Source organism: Ambystoma mexicanum, chromosome 10 (genome assembly GCF_040938575.1).
Source record: "Ambystoma mexicanum isolate Mex_15411 chromosome 10, UKY_AmexF1_1, whole genome shotgun sequence".
In the NCBI taxonomy this organism is placed as follows: Eukaryota; Metazoa; Chordata; class Amphibia; order Caudata; family Ambystomatidae; genus Ambystoma; species Ambystoma mexicanum.
Genome location: NC_090932.1, coordinates 270561566 through 270579639, shown reverse-complemented (window position 1 = coordinate 270579639; position 18074 = coordinate 270561566). Strand labels below are relative to the sequence as shown.

The 18074-nt window shown below is 47.0% G+C and overlaps 1 protein-coding gene across 2 annotated transcripts in view; it reads left to right on the top strand.

The window, feature by feature from the left end:
* PXYLP1 (2-phosphoxylose phosphatase 1) overlaps nucleotides 1–18074 on the top strand; it is a 696133-nt gene that overhangs the window by 624289 nt on the left and 53770 nt on the right. For both annotated transcript variants that reach the window (XM_069617828.1, XM_069617829.1), the window contains one exon: nucleotides 12002–12141. In XM_069617828.1, coding sequence (XP_069473929.1) covers nucleotides 12002–12141 — 140 coding nt within the window. The remainder of the gene's footprint in view (nucleotides 1–12001; nucleotides 12142–18074) is intronic.

The following is an 18074-nucleotide window of genomic DNA, read 5'->3' as shown; positions in this document are numbered from 1 at the left end:
CTCGCACTGGTCCATCCACAGGAACTGGATCCAAAAGCGGTGCCCCCTTCTTGGCCACCTGGATGACAGATCCCCGGGAACTAGCGGGTTTGACACCTTTAGGTTTCTCACAGGGATCTGTACTAAATCTGTTGGTATCAATTGTCTTACCCAGGTTCAATGACTGCTTCCCTACTACTGGAGAGATCAAATCCTATTGTTTCCTTAGTGGCAACTGAGGGAGTACTAGCATGCTCACTAAGTATGGTAAAAGTAAGTGTCCCCCAGTTTGTATCAACCTGGTCTGGTCCCACTCCTGACACCATATGTGTTGGGGCATAAGTTAGGTTCAGACATAATGGTGCATATCTTTGGGTGCAGACTTTTATTAATAAAGAAAAGTTTGGAAAAATGCCTCTCTATCCCTAAAGCTATGAGGGGTTTCCCTGCCTTAAAGAAAACGAGTGAAATTGTCAGGATATCCAAAATCAAAAAGTCTGTCACTGCCATGTCTCAAAAGCCTACCTATGTCCCTAACACAAATAACTTAAACCAATTGTGCAAGGATGATCTCTTGCCAAAGTAAAGTGTTCATGGTGGTTCCAACCAGCAGCAAAGTTCCCAGTCTCTCAAGTAATCAAACTGGTGAAATAAACAATGTTCACAAATATCGGATTCCAAGGCTAGGGTTGTGCTCCTTTCTCCCTAGACTTTTTCTTATTCTGCTTTTCTTCCTTTTAGGCTTCTGAGCCCTGTATCTTTTTAGGTAAATGTCACTTGGCATTTCACAAGGATATACTACTCAGTTTCAGAATTCTTTATCCCACCAACTTGGCACACTTCCCTACAAAGCGTAGAATCGTATCCTTATAATTGGTCCTTTTCAATTCCAGGGTTCTTGACCCTTTTATTCTCAAGCTTCCATGTGAGCGCGTTTCCCAGCCCACCCAGGTTCTTCTGAACCTGCCCCTGTGTACAGATTCACAGTCACTTAGTTTCTCCTTGTTGGCCTCTTGGCTCTGTATGCAACTATACACTCGCCTGGTTAGCCTCTTGGCTTTGTCATAACGTGTCACACACCTCATGCCAGTCTTTGGCCTTGCCGCACTGTATCTTTCATAAAGTCTTGTTCATGCCCCACCTTTATATTGCACTCTTTCACACGTGCGCTTTTCCATAGGTTGCTCTCAAATGGACTCTTTCCCTTTTGCCTTTCATCAGCCATTAACTTTGCCCATAAATTTTCCTTCAATTCGATATTCAACATGCATAATTTTGCTTTGTTTTAAGTTTTCATTCAGTTCGGTATTCAATATGCATGATTTAACATTGCTTCAAGTTTTCATTCAGTTCGAGATTCAATGCATTTCATATGACACTTCGGTATACATGCGTAGCCCCTAGGAGCGCCCCCGGTTTGAAGTGACATTTCCTTCCACTCACTGGTGCTCAGCGTTCCTTCTCCGGTGGCTATGCGGCTTCTATTCTGCTTTATAGGCGAGCGTGTCAGTCCCTGCGAGCCCTGCTCGCACTCCGGATGCCTCCTGGCACATGCCAGCCGCTCTGCTCTCCTCCACGGATGCGGACAGCATCCTCTCTTCCTTTTCCCCTGCTTGCAGCTCCAGCTGCTTTCTCTGGGCAACGGAGGCTCCCAAACCTGTGGCAACCCAACGGCCCAACTCGCATTGGGCTCCACAGGTCTAGGTCATCGGCCGGCATCCTGGCTTCCTCTCGGGTACCACCATGGGTGCCTCCTCACAATACCTGTCCCCTGTTGGTCTCTCCCACACAGGCCTCCATTTTTCTCTCTTTGCTGCTCGTTGGCTCTCGCTGTATACAACTACAATCACTTGACAGGTTGCAGGTGTGGATTTTCAATTGGGCTTGCCTGCCCATAGTTAAAGGGACATGCCTGACCTTTAAAGCACTCTACAGGCATCATCTTTGTCCCAGTACTAGAGTGGTGAAATGAGGCTGTAGTGTTCATCAATCCTAGTTGCCTCTTCCTCGTCAAAGTACTTTCAAAGGTAAAATGTAGGGAAATGAGGGAAGAGGTTTTACAGTAGCCTATAAAGGCTAGGGGAGGGTTAGGGTGGTCTTCAATGGGAAAAGGGGGGTACCATGTCTCACCTACCTCACCTTTAACCCCTCTGTTCTTCACCCTCTTTCTGGTGCTTCTGGTTGGATAATATCTCCTGGCGTGTTCTTAGTCACTGGGATAGGGAGAGCAATACCCCATAACTGCCTTTGGGATGGTATTACCCAAATTGACCGAATGACCTAATTGGTCGAATTTTAATGGTCCTAATTGACCTTTTGCACAATTGATCTTTTATTTTTTTTTATATATATATAGTGGGTTGGTTTAGTATTATAAATAATACAAGGGGTTTGGGTGGGGGGTTGCAGGGGTTTTGGATTGGGTGGGAGGTTGCGGGGGGTTTCCCCCCGCATATATGTACTAATTGACCTTTAAAATTCGGTCAATTGTGCAGAAGGTCAATTGTCATTCGGACAATTGTAACTCGGTCAATTCGTCTACAACCTTTGGGATAGAGGGTTCTTCATAAAAGTGAAATGCTGAATACTGTCTCACCTGAGGACATTCCGTCCCCAACCCCCAAGGACCCTCCACCCAGGTAATCCTCCTTCGCTTCTGCCCCCCAGGGTCAGGCTCCAAAAGCGATGGCCTTTCCCTGACCACCTGAGAAGAGGACCCAACGGGAGTAGATGTGAAGACGCCCTCAGGTTTCTCACACTACCCAAGGTTAACTGTTGTGATTAAGGAAAACTGGGCACGTCCGTGTATGAGACAATGGTTTTATTCAGCAAATGCTCAAAAGCCTCTAAAACACAAAACACCAGAGTTCAGAGCAGAACTGACACCAAATGATATACTGTAAAGACAGACAAGAAAAACTAGACTAATGAGACGAGAATACAGTGGAGCCTGCAGCACTACATAACATCTCCTTTGCCAACAGGACAAATTGCATAAAAGGAGAAAACTGGAAGGAAAGAGAATGGATGGTTCCTATGGATGGACACATTCCTCATACTTTAGGGGCGTACTATGGGCTCTGAACCTGTGACTTCTTAGCTTAGGGTCCACCTCCTTGTCCAAGACCTAACTGGCGCTTGTACAGATGATCATTAGATTCACCCGCCAGAGTTGAATTGAGTGCCTCAAACCCGATGACCTTCCCTGTGCACACCGACACCAACAGCACAGTCTTTCACCATGGAACCCATACTCTTCTTCTTTCCTCCTTTTAGCACCGCTGTACTGTGTCCCACTTAGACGATTTTTGTCAGGTAAAAAAATAGGTAGAACCTTATTGACATGTCTGCAGTCCTATTCCCCCCACCCGCAGTTACCTATAGAAAACAAACAATTTTAAACCCTGAAGTTGGTCAAAGTAGGTTTTGCTTTTCTCTTGAAATTCTTTGACTCTCTCCAGTATCTCTTACATTCCAATACAAACCTGACCCCCCGACTGAGTCCAAGCCGGAGTACGTTTTGCAACAATGCTTCCTTCCCGTCATTAGTGTGAATGGTTAAATACCCATGGCTGAGCGTAGAGTAAATTAGTAAGTAGTTATCACCTCCTCCAGAAAAGAGTGCCAATTCAACAACTAGACGACACTTTAAACTGAATAGCTAGTTTTTACAAACCAATTAACTCTCCACACACCTTTTGAAGTGTGATTACATAAGACTAAACACGATTATCAGTAACCAGGGCGTCTGGTAAGCCTTCTCATTTAAAAACGGAATAAGAAAATCTTAGAACCTTGGCTGTTATGGTGGTGTGCATGATCCATCTCGCAGCACCCAGTGACCCCTCTTTGGTGAAGGAGTTATGACATGCTAGTGCAGAGGAAACAAGTGGAACTTAGGAAGCAATGTTTGCGAGCCCTGGTAAATGGAGCTCTGCAAGCCGCTGGTTGCCATTGATACTTGGCGAGTATCTGTGAGAGGAAGCGGTGTGAGCCTAATGGGCTTGATGCCCAGCAGGATCATTCCACATCCAGACAGGCAACATATACATTTTTTTTTTTTCAAAAAAACATTTTATTGGTTTTACAAGATGGAGTGATTACATGTAGCAGCGCAACATCTGTCGATACAAGCTTTAGTTAGATCCTTTATAGTCTATTGTAGATTGTAAAGTAGGGGGAAGGTGGTTGCTCCTCGGAATGGCGGTTGGGCGGAGCCTTTCTGGTTAAGTGTGCTCTTATTTGCTGGAGTGTTCGGGGAATGGACGGTCGTTATTAGTTAGTAGATGGGACTGCATTGGAGCCATCTGGTGAGTGGCGGCCTCCTGGTGAGGGTTGGATATTTGGTCGCATAGTCGAAGAATGGGTCCCATATATTCATGGTTCTGTTTAAGGAGTCGGTGCGAATAGCAGTGATTTTTTCTGCAACTGCAATCTCCCAGCATTTAGCCCACCATAGGGCGATTGAGGGGCCATTTCTGTCTTTCCACAATCGAGCCATTGCGATCTTTGCGGCCAGGAGTAGGTGGGTGCAAAGGCGGGAGATAAGGCCTGAGATTGGGAACGCTCCATTGCCGGTTTCGCCCAAAAGGATAATTCCTGGGTCCCATGGGATTGAGAGGCCAGTGATTTCTTTAATGTGCTTCAGCACTTCCTTCCAATATGCTTCTGCCTTTGGGCATGTCCATACTAAGTGGTAGAGGGATCCCGCGGTTTGGCAGCCCCGCCAGCATGAGGCGGAGAAGTCTGGATTGGATTTATTGATTTGGGTGGGGGTGACATAGTATCTGTAGCATAGTTTGTAGCCTCCTTCCTTATTTGTGACGCATTGTGAGCTCTTATGGAGTCTAGCCCAAATTTGCTCCCAGCTTTCCGCAGCTATTTCCCAGCCAATATCCTTTTCCCATTCCGTCATGTATCTTTCTTTCTTTGCTGGATCCGATCTGTCTAGGAGACGGTATATGGTGGATATTCTACCTTTGTTGGACGGGGATTTTAGGGTGAGTTCCATGGCTGTTGGCTCTCTCGAGCATTTGTCTCGGGTTGCTTTGTGGGACATCCAGTGCCTGATTTGTGAGTATCGGAATCTTTCTCGTTCATCCACTCTGAATTTTGTTTTACATCTTTCGAATGTGATGGGGGAGCCCTCTTCTATAAAGCCGCTGGTTTTGGCTAAACCCCCTGCTATCCAGGCGTGGAAGTTTCGGGGTGTGTTTCCGGGGGAGAAGGCTGGGTTGTTCCAGATGGGAGACATAGGTCCTAGGTGACCACGAAGACCCCATTTCCGCGCTGCGGATTTCCAGCTTTGGATTGTGGTGAGTGTGGCCGATAGTGGCCCCGAGTTGGGCTGAGCTTTTGTTGTTGGTAGGTGTGGGAGATCATGTAGTGGGACCGGGCTCCAGGATTCTTCAATTTGGCGCCATAATGGGGGGTCTGCTTCTTGCATCCAGGCGAAGGCATGCGATAGTTGGGCCGCTAGTGAGTAGCCGGCAAGGTCCGGGACTCCCATTCCTCCCAGCGGTTTGCTCTTCAACATGATTCGTTTGTTGATTCTGGGTTTCTTCCCACCCCAGACAAACTCCATCACCTTCTTCTGTAGAGCTTGTATGGCCGGTGGTGGAATTTGTATTGGTAGGGATGCACATTGATATAGCCATCTAGGTATTAGATTCATTTTCACGGCTGATATTCGACCGAACCAAGAGATTTCTTGTTGTTTCCATCTTTTGAGGTCGCTTTGCAGAGCGCTAAGTAGTTGTGGGATGTTTTTGGAGTATAGGCGCGTTGGATTTCCGGTGATCTGGACTCCGAGATATTCTATGGCGTCTTTGGCCCAGGGAATCGGCGAAAGTGGTGCGAGTGTGACCTCGTCCAGGTGAGAAAGATTGATGGGTAGTGCTGAGGATTTAGTTAAGTTGACTTTAAATCCTGACATGGAGCCAAACGTCTCGATCTCTTTCCACAGGGACCCTAATGAGGCTGGGAGGCCTGTCATGGTGAGCATGACGTCGTCGGCATAGAGTGCGATTTTATATTCTTGTTTTCCCACCTGGATCCCTTTTATGGTTTCACTTCGTCTGATTCTGGCGGCAAAGGGCTCCATGGATAGGGCGAAGACCAGGGGTGAGAGCGGGCAGCCCTGTCTAGTGCCTCTCGTGATGCGGATGTGTTCAGATCTCGTTCCGTTAACTCGGAGTTGTGTGGTGGGGATTTGATAGTTGGCCATGACCCATGATGTAAAGTTGGGGCCGAAGCCAAAACGATAGAGGACCTCGCGAATATATCCCCAGTCCACTCGATCGAAGGCTTTGTGGGCGTCTAGTGAGATTACAGCCATTTTCGTTTTGAGTTTATGAGCGCTTTCAATTAGGTTCAGGACCCGGCGTATGTTATCATGGGTCCCTCTGCCGGGGATGAATCCCGTTTGGTCGCGGTTGATTAGGTCTGGAAGGGTCGGGCCCAGTCTTCTGGCTAGCACTTTGGCAAAGATTTTTCCGTCGTTATTCAGGAGTGATATGGGCCGGTAGGAGTCAGGCAGTTCGGGGTCTTTTCCAGGTTTGTGGAGCAGGATCGTGATTGATTCAGCCATGGATTTTGTGACGGTTTTCGTGGACAGAAAGGAGTTGAACAAGGTGGACAGCTGTGGGGCCAGGACTCTGGCGAATTTATTGTAGAAGGTTGCGGTAAGGCCGTCTGGGCCTGGAGCAGAAGGTTTGAGGACTTTGATGGCTTCGGTGATTTCTTCTTCCCCGATGGGAGCCTCTAGGTGTTCCAGATGGTCGGCGTTGCGGGGCGGAAGTGCATTTAGGTATTCTGGTAGGTCTTTTGGTTTTAGCGGATCGCTGGACATTATAGAGGTATGGTATCTCAGTAGTTCATTTATTTTCTCCGATGGGGAGAAGAGTAGTTTCCCATTTCCACTTCGTAATTTGAGAATATTGTTCCGGCTGCGGAGAGCTCTTAGCTTCTGTACTAATATTCTATTCGCTTTGTTTCCTTTAGCGTAGTAAAATTGTTTTGTGTATGCTAAGGACTTGGCTGTCCGGTCGGCGCAGTGCATTTCCAAGGCTGTTTTTGCCTTCCTCAGGGCTCGCTCGGATTTCCTTGAGTAGTGCGTTTTTAGCTGGGATTCAAGGCGGGTTGCTTCCTCCTCCAGTTTGGAGGAGGCTATGTTTGAAATCCTTCGCTGCTCTGCTCCAGCCCCTATTAGCACTCCCCTAACCACCGCTTTCATTGCGTCCCAGATTATATTGATGGGGGATGATTGTGTGGTGTTCTCTTCGAAGTATTTTATCAGTGATTCCTCCACTTCGGCCCTTATACTAATGTCCAGGAGGAGTGAGTCGTTCAGTTTCCAGTATCTTTGAGGGGGTGATTTCTGGCCTGAGATGGATATGTTTACTGATATCGGGGAGTGGTCGGAGATCATGCGAGTGTGGATGTCCGTGTTGATGATGCATGGGACGAGGCAGCCGGGGATCAGGATTAGGTCAATTCTTGAGTATCCCTTATGAACGTTGGAGAAATGTGTGTAATCTCTTATGTTGCCCTTTTGTATTCTCCATGCATCTACTGTCTCTGTTTCTCTGAACAGTTTAAGTAAGGCTAAGGCCTGTGTATAATCGTTATTCGTGGCGGGGAGAGTTTTGTCTAATAGCGGGTTGGGGAAGGCGTTGAAGTCTCCGCCGATGAATAGGTGGCCTTCCCGGAATGATAGTATTATTGGTAGGATGTCGTTTAAGAACTTGCTTTGGGCGGTGTTGGGGCTGTAGATTGAGGCTAGGGTGATGGGGAGTTCTTCGAAGATGCCTTTGAGGAGCAAATAACGGCCTTCTGGGTCTCTTCTTATTGTGATATTGAGTAGTGGAATTTTGTCACTAAGTAGAATTGCCACCCCCCTTTTCTTTGAGCCGGACGTGGCGAAGAATGACTGTTTGTATTTTTTGAATTTTATGCGGCGTTCATCTTCTGTGAGCAGGTGTGTTTCTTGCAGTAGGATGATGTCTCCGGCCAATTGATCCAGGCGGTGTTCTACCGATTTGCGTTTTCTTGGTGAGTTCATCCCCTGTATGTTCCAGGAGAGAAACCTTAACTCGCTTGTGTTAGTCATTTTTGGCGGCTTGGTGATGCTGTTGTGTTGTGGGGTTTATCCCTGGGCTGGTCTGTAAGGTTTGAATAAGGCCTGTTGCGTGTAGAGGGTTATGGGCTTGTTTTCGCATGTTGCTGCATGTTGTGCTGCAGAGTCCAAGAGTGACTCTGAGGATGGTGCGTAACCGTGCTAAATAAAACATTCTTGTAAGTTTCCGAACTTCTTTCTGTGTATTCACTTCTTTCCCAACGTAGGACTGGTAGATGGAACTTCTACCTACTGCCACTGGGGAACTTGTGGCACCAATGCGCTCGATATGGCCAACTGGGCCGTCGTGGCGAACTGGAAGCGGGCTCGTCGGAGGGTAGACCCCTGTATAAGTACACTAGAGTTGTTTGCGGTGCTAACAGGGGGGCCTCGTTTGGTCTTGGGAGAACGCTGTTTGAGAGAACCACCACCTCGTGGACCGGTGCATTGCGGCCGTGTGCTCAGCCCCTGTCGCCATCTTTTTTCGGGGGGCCTCTGAGTCTGCGCCGTCTGTTGGATTTGGACCATGACCCTCCTGGGGAGTCGTCACGGGGAGGGTGAGCAGGTTCATCCTGTTCGGAGCTGGGGACGGTGCTGGTTATGCCCATTAGTTTCTCCGCCTCTTTCAAGGATTGTATTTGTCTTTGTGTTCCTTCCCATCTAAATTTCACTGAGGTGGGAAATCCCCAGTGGTATGGGATTTTCTTTTCCTGTAGCCATGTTGTGAGGGGCCGCATTGCTTTCCGTTTCAGTAATGTTGTGCTCGCTAGGTCTTGGTAGATGGAGATCGTAGCCCCTCTGAAAGTGATCTGTTTCATTTGCCTTGCTTCTCGCATAATGTCCTCTTTTATCTGAAAGAAGTGAATTCTGGCCAAAACATCCGGGGGGAGCGAAGAGGTTTTCCTTGGCGTGGTTCTGTGCACCCGGTCCAGTTCTAGAGGGGAGGTGTCTGGGAGGGTGATGATGAATCTAAAGAGATCCGATATGTAGGATTTCAGTTCTGGCTCCGGGATAGTAGTGGGAATACCTCGGACTCTAATGTTGTTCCTCCTTGATCGATTTTCCAAGTCCTCCTGTTTTGCATCAAGTATGTTACATCTTGCTTCGAGGGCGGCTATCCGGTCCTTGTTATGTTCATCTTCGAATCTATGGTCACAGATTTCGGATTCAATTTCGGCGGTCCGATGTTCCACTTCCCCCATTCTCTTGTCAAGAGTGTTTATTTTCTTAGTGATTTCCTCAGAGCTTTTTTGGATTTCCTTGGTTAGGGCTGCTAATAGGTCTTGCAAGTCAGCTTTGGTTGCAGCTTGAGGCGCCATGGGATCTGTTTCTACGGGTAGTGGCGTGCTGTTTTTGATCGCATCCCCCGGTGGGTCGGCTTTCTTAGCTCTTTCGGTAGCAGCGGAGGACATGAGGGTGATAATGTCAGATTGTTTAGGTGGCTTCCCGCCTTTAGACATTGTAGTGAGGGATTGAGTGGTGGTGCCTCGGTGATGTCGAGGTGGAGAGATCAGGGCGGTGTTCAGGAGCTTTTAGAACCGGGCCTCCGAGTCCAGCGACGGAAGCTTATTTGAGCCAGGGGGGAAGCGCATCCGGGTCTGGAGGAGGTCCGGAGCAGCAAAGGCGCAGCAAACGGATTGGGGGCGGCGCTGGGGACTCCAAGCTTTAGTGATATGGGCTCTCAGATAGACTGGGCCGCGAGTTCGTGAAGTCTCGCTTAACCGCACCCCCGGTGCATAAATAATGCCCTCCCGTGCTCCCCCCGACTCCTCACCTCTCGGCCCCGGTGCTGGAGTGTTATGCGGTTGTGGTGGGCACGTGTATCTTCTGCGGCCAGGATCCACCTGCGGAGGTGTTGGGGGGCCTCCGCCCCAGCAGGGTTGTAGAGTGATGGTCCAGGAGGGGGGGTCAGATGGCAATTGGCCTGGGGGTGATTGATGTGGTGGCCGGGGGGGAGGAGAGCCAAGGCGAGATCTGCTGTTGTTTTGGGAGAAGGAGGGGGGGCAGGAGGCCTTGGCGGAGGTCCTCAAGATGGCCGCCGGGCTCGGAGATTGCCGGGACTGCAGGAGGAGTAGGTCGGAGTAGCCCTGGGACCTTGGGCCACCGAGATGGAGCAGGTGGGTAGTGCTGTGGTGATCCGAGAATACCAACGGGAGCACCACCACTCATCTAGTCTTCTAATCAGGGTGCGGGGGTCCCGGGAGCCGGATACTCTGTGGTACTGATATGGGTTTGGAATGCGGCCCCCCCCTGGCGGGCTTGATGGCTGGTCGAGTTGCGAACCCTCGAGATCCAGGGGCGCGGGGGGAGGCTGATGAACTTCTGCGGCGGGCCGAAGGGGTGGAGGCAGGTTGTGCATGTGGGGCCGGCACCGCTTCACTCTGGGCGCAGGAGGAACAGGGGCTGCGCACCGGGCAGCGGGCGAGAGGGGAGTTGATTGTACCTCTGTTCAAGGTGCCGCTTTGCCAGTCGGGCTTCACTGTTGCGGATTCTTGTTGGGACTCCCGCGTCCGCCGGAACAAGCAGGAGCCTGTAGGGTGTCTGTGCTTGTCGAGTGTGCTCGGCGTGTATCAGGTCAAACCCCTCTACGCCAGTCAGGGCTCGGTCGCACAGATCGCGGCCAGCGGCTGTGTCCCGGCAGGCGAGGGGAGAGTCCGCTTTGGCGCCTTCGCCTCCTTGGGTGCAACGCTGCTTCAGGCTGTGCTCGGTTGGGGAGGCTGAGGGATGGGTCCGTGGGCAGTGTGGTTCCACAGCGTGCGACGAGCCAGCAGGCTCCGAATCACCAAGGGCGGATGCCAGTCGGATCAGCTTCTAAGTCCGTTCCGCCCCCTCTTGGGAAGGCTCCCGCTCTCGAGGCTGCGGCGGCCATTTTACCGCCGAGTGGGTCCCGGGGCTGTCGAAGGGTCTCCCGCGGCCGTTTTAGAATGGAGCCGGGACCCACTCGGGCTGTGGGAGCAGGAGAGGTTCCCCCGCCGGTGGTTTCAGTTTCGGGAGAAAACGGGGGCTGGAAATGGGGTCTTTGTGAGAAGGCGCATTGGGCCGGACGGGAGGACTCAGGAAGTCATTCCAGGCAAGTCGGCTCCAGGCCACGCCCCGCAACATATACATTTAAAAGAGGACAAGGATCAGGCAGAGGTTTGGCCATCTCAGACCACACTGCGCAGTATGTGAGTTGGACATTCATCCTAGTAGGTGACTTCCCTGCCATACAACCTTGTTATCCGCTTACGTCGGAGGGCAGTGGCTTGACCCATGGGACAAGCAGTGACAGCTGGGGAAAGTCTAGTTCTCTATGGTTCCCACCAATCATACAGCTTGGTTCTAGGTAATGCATGGCTGCAGCTTTTCTCCAGGTCAGAAGTATCACTTTTCCCCCGACCAGGTTCTAAAAAGTAGGATTTCCAGAAGGAGAGTATCAGATTTAGGATATGGTTGAAGAGTGGAGAGAAATGTGGAGAAGAGGGGGAGTGGTCGAGTGGAGTGAAAGAGATTAAAATGTCCAGGAGATGGAGAAAGAGAGAAAGGAGAGGTCGGAGTGAAGGCGAGTGAGCAGGAAGTGGCAAGAAGAGGCAATGAAGACGAATGATCTAGAGAGTTGAGTAAAGGAACGAATAAATATCTGAGAAGGGAGTGAAAACAACCAAGAAGAGTAACATTTGAGTAGAAAATGAGTGGGGGAAAGCGGTCTTAAGGGTATGAGAAACGGCTAAGGAAGTGGGACAGCTAAGAAGCCATTGCTCATTATGCAGCAGGGTTTTTCTTCACAACCTGCAAAGGATGTGAATCAGATTGAGGTTCTTCCTGAGAAGGGCCACTGGAAGTTCAAACCCTTTCTTATTAATTGTAGCCACGGTTACAAATCTGTGCATTTCTGTAACAATTACATTTTGTTCTACTTCTCTGTAGGAAACCATCCCATCCTCACCTGGAAGCATTCATCAGTCACATGGCTAAAGGTTCAGAAGGGCAGATGGACGGTACCTTGAGCAGTCTTCCACGTTATCCCAGTCATCCCTTGTGTGAAATGGGAGAGCTCACCCAGACAGGTACTGTGTGCTCCCTTAACCGCCGATCAGACCAGTGCAACTGCTTACATGGTGAAAATTATGGAATATGTCAATGACGTTTTAACACACATTGTAACGACTTGGTGCATTCCCGATTTAGAAATAATCCACTCGTGTGAGCTTCAGATCTTTCACTGACAACATATTTTAAAATATAAATATTTAAGCTGATCTGAAGGCATCTGTGTAATTGGACTAAAAGCATATGATCAAATCCACGTTCATGCTAGGTGGGAATTGGAGATTTTAAGGTATACACCAGGATCTGTTCTCCAAGAACAATTTCATATAAAGCCCAATTTAGCCAAGACTTTGCCATTGTAATATCTCTTAACACATTGGATGCACCCACTTTGTTATGTGGGAACAATACATATATTTAGTCCTTTAAACTGCTGGCAAGCTGCCATGTTGTAGTTTGGTGCAGGTACAAGGTTGATTTTGGTGAATTGAATGGTTGGGATGTCTGCCTTCCTTGATTATCCTTTGTCCCATAGCCTTAAATTATTTCTGGATACCAGCAAGGCACATTGATAAAACACATCCCAGTGTTGCATCTCCTAAAGCAGAGGTCCTTTTCACCTTCTTCAGCATGTGAACTCAGCAGGTTTGCTCTGAAGCATCTTTTAATGTTGGACTCTGCTTTTCCCTCCTAATCTTTTATTTATAAGAGTAGCTTCTGACCGACAGTTTTCACTTGGCATTGGTGCCACATGGCAGCCACTGTCACCATTCCCCTAGCACCCTCTGTTCTTCCTTGCTCCCCCAGTGAGTCCCACTGGCAAGCACACCAAGTCGAAAAACAGACAGGTGTGCATTTTGCATTTTAGACAGCAGGAGTACTATCCCATGCCCCTTGTGTGAATGCTACTATTTTAACAATATGCAAACATGAACAAGGATATTGTGAAAGGTATACAACTCATCATAACCATTAGCCCACCTTTACTTTTCTTTGTGCCCTATGTGGTTGAGCCTTATGATAACTAACACACCGGGGACACCATATCGCCACTGTCGGTTTTCTTCCCTCTCCTTGAGTATTGCATTCTCCTGCTTTCTTTATATTAATCACCTGTGTGTATATCGTAATACTCTTCAAGAGACTGGGTAGCAAATATAGGCGCACATATTTTATTTATTTGTTATGGATTTATAAAATAAAGAAAATACAAAACAGTCCTTTCAACATGCATAAAGAGAACAAGTACAATATATTTGATTTATTTATTTTATTCATTTATAAAGCGCACAACAGCCTGAGGAAATTGCAGCGCTGTTACAAAACAGTTACATATGATCACATTCAATTCATAAAGTCAGAGGTGCAGTATACAGGTTGATAACTTTGACATTGTGTTAGGTGACGTTTTACTTGGATTATTCAAAGAGCCACGTTTTGAGGGTCTTGAGGAAGGCCCAATATGATGGCTCAGCTCTCACAGTGGGTGGCAAGGAGCTCCATTGCTTCGCTGCAATGCAAAGGAAACTCCTGCCGCCCGCTTTGGCACTCTTGACTTTGGGTACTAAGAGTCAGTGGGCATAAAATGTTTGTCGGTCTGGTGGAGTTACAACCTTCTGGGAGAGATACGGGGGGGCTGTGTTATTGAGGCATTTATGAGCAATGGCCATAGTTTTAAATTGGATATGCTCACTGATGGGCAGCCAGTGCACTTTTCTCCTGGTCGCAGAGATGTGTTCTCTTTTGGGAATGCCAAGGGCTGTTCTGAGTGCCTTGATTTGAATAACTTGTAATTTTTGTAGGTTTTTTGATGATGTGCTGGCATAGAGCACACATATCAGACATGTGAAAACGTTAGTCCAGAATAAATAGATTTTCCTTTATTATTAAAGTATATTTCAAAACACTACTGTGTACAGCATCACAATCCACATTGCTTTGTCATCATAGGGTTTCACGTTAAAATGCAAGAAACCTAGTAGATAATTTGTGCAGTTCTCCAACTTATCGCTGATCCCCGTCTCAAAAATGCATCTGCAATAAAATCGGAGTTGTGCCCATTGTGAGTTGCCTTTAACTTGCTTGTTGTCTTCTCTGAACCATGACTGGTTTTCCTCACTCAATGAAACCCATATCGAGGTCTCACTGGGGACAGCATTCTGTGTAGTGTGGGTCCCATAGAGACCCTTAAGGCCCCTGGGAGCTACAACAATGGTGCCCTTTTAATACTCATTGGTAGCAGTGATAACTTATGTAGTATCTATACCTTGTGTTGTCGTCGTGTACCTTGGGGTCGGGATGCCTGGGGTTCCTTTTGAATCCACATCACCTAAGTTTGCCCACATAAATCATTTAGGGAGGCTGTATGCGGCAACCAGCACTAATTGTCTGACGGCAAACTGTTTGAATGCTTGATTGAAGGTTAGCGTCAAAACTTGCCTATGGTTTACAAATATAACTTGATACGGACACTCCAGGTTGAAGGACTCTCCCGAAGATGGTGATCGAAGCTCTGAAACAGTTTCTCAGTAACCCTTCGAAACTATACCGCAAAGCTCTGCTTAATCATGTGACAAAAATGAACTCTGTATGGCTCTCCTTACCCATTATCTGCTGGGACCAGTAGGAGCATGACCTCTGAAAAGGTTTTTGTGTGCTTCGTTGACATCCAAGACTTGTCTGTGTCACCAGTCACTGACAGAAGAGCTTCACATAGAAGCCTGGCATGGCTGTTGCTGGACACTTTGTTCAATGACTAAACAATCCAGCAGGCCCCTGGCATCGCTCATCTGGCGTGGCGACCCTAGTGGCAAGCCTCCTGCTATTTGTCTTTTGTTCCTTGGTGGGATCACTATTGTGCTTCTTCAAACCTGAAGCTGCTGAGACACAATTCTTTCACTGAATCCTCATCTGTTGAGTTCCTCTGACCTGCTCTGAGATCCTTGTCTCGTCGGCATACAGGGTCCTTTGTTGCTGACTTTGCACAGATGATAGCAATAGAACAAATAATCCACTTTACATGCAAATATTGCCAACTGACTGCAGGAATATAAGATTGGGCTGATACCCTCAATTTTTGTTTACCGGGGGCCTGACTCTAGCGGAAAGAAATGAGTCAAGGCTACCTCTCCCTTTGACGCCCAGGTAATGTTGGCACAGCCTACAGTAGGCTAAAGGATATGTCCATTAGCCATATAAGATCGCACTAACACATTTGTAACACTGTTAAAACAAGGTTTATTCTAAAATACATCCTAAAAGCAAACATGTAGATATGAGTGCCATTAGCTATACAACAAAGGTGCTCAATAAGTGAGGTTAGTAGCATAGGAGTGTTTATGTGCTGTATGAACATTAGTAGTACATTTCAACTGTCGACACTGTTTTGTGTTTCTAGTTCGGAGTGAGTACAGTACAACATTTCTAGATGGTACAGTTTTGGCAAATGCTCCGAACTTTCATCAGGACAACTTGATGCTTCCAAGCAGTAGGCAGTTATTTAACAAAAACGCGTTGAAGTAGAGCTATATGTCATCCACAAGTAATTAGATGCGTCTTGGGCTATGAACGATCAAGACTACCAGTTGTATAGGCACGTGGTTTCAGATGTTTGACGGTTGCTGGTGGAGCATTGTGTCAGGTACAGTAGTTGCAGTGACGAACAATGTCAAGGAAGCGCCGGCGCTTGAAGTGCAACAGTGCTGGAAATCGTACGATCGGTTTTCTGTAAACATTGACAAGCAGGGGCCAGCACTGCAACTACTGTACCTGACACAATGCTCCATCAGCAACTGTCAAACATCTGAACCCACGTGACTATACCCTTATTTATCTCTCGAACGATAGTGCATTGAAACCATTTTTACCATGGGTCTCAATGTGGGACCCAGAGTTAACTTTAGCGACTGGTCCCATACGTGGCCCGTCATCCAAAATACTTATATCTAGTTCATTTGATTTACCTACAGATCTTACCACCCTGGTTACAGGGGAGACAGAAAGAGACAGACCCCCACATTTAAGCTATCTTAGAGACAAGACACATCTCTTGGATACTCAGGTTAGTGAACCTACATATTTTTTAAGGTCATATAATAGGTGTACAAGTGACCTAAAAAACATATAGTGAGGAGTTCATTTTTATTTCTTTTACAGAATTCATGAATTTATTTACCTTATGAAGGGCAGAGAGCTCAAAACGCGTAGTATTGACAGTGAAAGACACACTTAGAGCCTACCATCCAATTGAAGTGTTTATCTTTCTGTAGTAAGGCAGGTTCTGCGCTTACTTAGGTTACATCTAAGAGGTTTATTACAGGTTCTTAAGTTACAGATACATTAGGTACTAAGGACATACAACACTGGCTCCCATCACCCAGGCAAGGAGGATCTATCTGCCTCAATATGGAACCTTCACCATAAACATTCTCGCATTCACACATCAACATTTCACATGACATCACCCGCTACAGCAAACACAGACAGGCACCATATAACACTTTCCTTTTTGAGACAAGGAATGAATTCATTAGTTTTCTCCTATTTTATTTGTTTGAGAAATTTTAACGCACACCATTCTGTTTAGAATGTAACTGTGATTATTGTTAAATTTTCATGTATATTGTGAATTGTATGAAGACTTATTACTTTATTAATGAAAACATTTTATTGATGTTTTCTCATGAAATATATGATATATGCCATTAAAAATGATATCACTTATTTGGATCTCTTTTGCAATTATTTTGCAGTAAAGTGTGCCCAGATTTCAGTCTCACTTCCAATAGTGTGACTCATTTTCCTCGTGTATAATTGATCTTGTAGCCTAAGATCTGAATCGGGAGCACCTAAAACTGTTGATAGATTTGTATTTCTAAATGATTTACTCAACTTGGGGAAATACAACCCACCAAGGACTTATTTTAAATAAGAATGCACCTCTACACTATTGTATTATTATAGCATGGTATGTCCAAGTTGTGCACCATGTTTAGATCTTTGTACATGGAGATTTGCATGCACCAGCTCGTACAGCTTGTAGGGACGCTGGATGGGCAACTTATTTTTCAGTTTGTATGCATGACAAATCAAGCCTCTCATTTTCCACCAGATGACATATTGTGCCAGAGCAACATTGGAACACTGGGCCATACAGTTACTGCCAGATCCCCATTTTTATATATTCTACATAGTGTGCTCAGGGCTATTCCTGGGAATTTCTCACGCCCAAATCAACTTGGTCATCAGCTGTTTCACCCTCTTGAAATAGCTAGCTCGAGGAATTATAGGTATGTTCTGATAAACCTAAAGCAGCTTTGTTATTACAATCCCATTTTTAAAAAAATAGTTTTTAGGGATTTTTACAACAAACCATAACTTTCACTCCCGACATTTTCAGTTACAAGTATCATCGCATACAATACACTTTTTTTCTTAATGTCTTCCCCCGCTCCCATCCCCTGGAACTCGAGCTCTCCCCCCTCATGCCTCTGGTTTACATTGCTCTGGGTAATTCTCTTCCTCATTCTTGGGTGTATCGTCGTCACTGGGGTCACCCTGGGTGGGCCTGTACAATGAAGCTATCATTTGTCTCCATTCAGTCAGTGGTCCCACATCTTCCCCTTCCCCTCTGTTGGCCACCTCATACCATGCCACTGTCTCCACGTCTGCCCATTTTACAAGGTCCCTCCACCAGGTTTCTAGTCTGGGTCTATGGGCGGCTTTCCAGCTCATGGCAATTCTCCTTTTGGCCAGGATGTATGCTAGGTCCATGAGTTTACATACGTGTCTCAAGTTGCGTGGCCTGGAAAATCCCTCCAACATGCATGCCCATATGGATTCCACGTCTAGTTTGATTCCCTTTTCAGATAGTTTATGCTTAATTTCCCCCCAAAATTTCCCAACCTCCGGGCATGCCCAGAACATGTGGATCATTCCCACTCCCACCTCT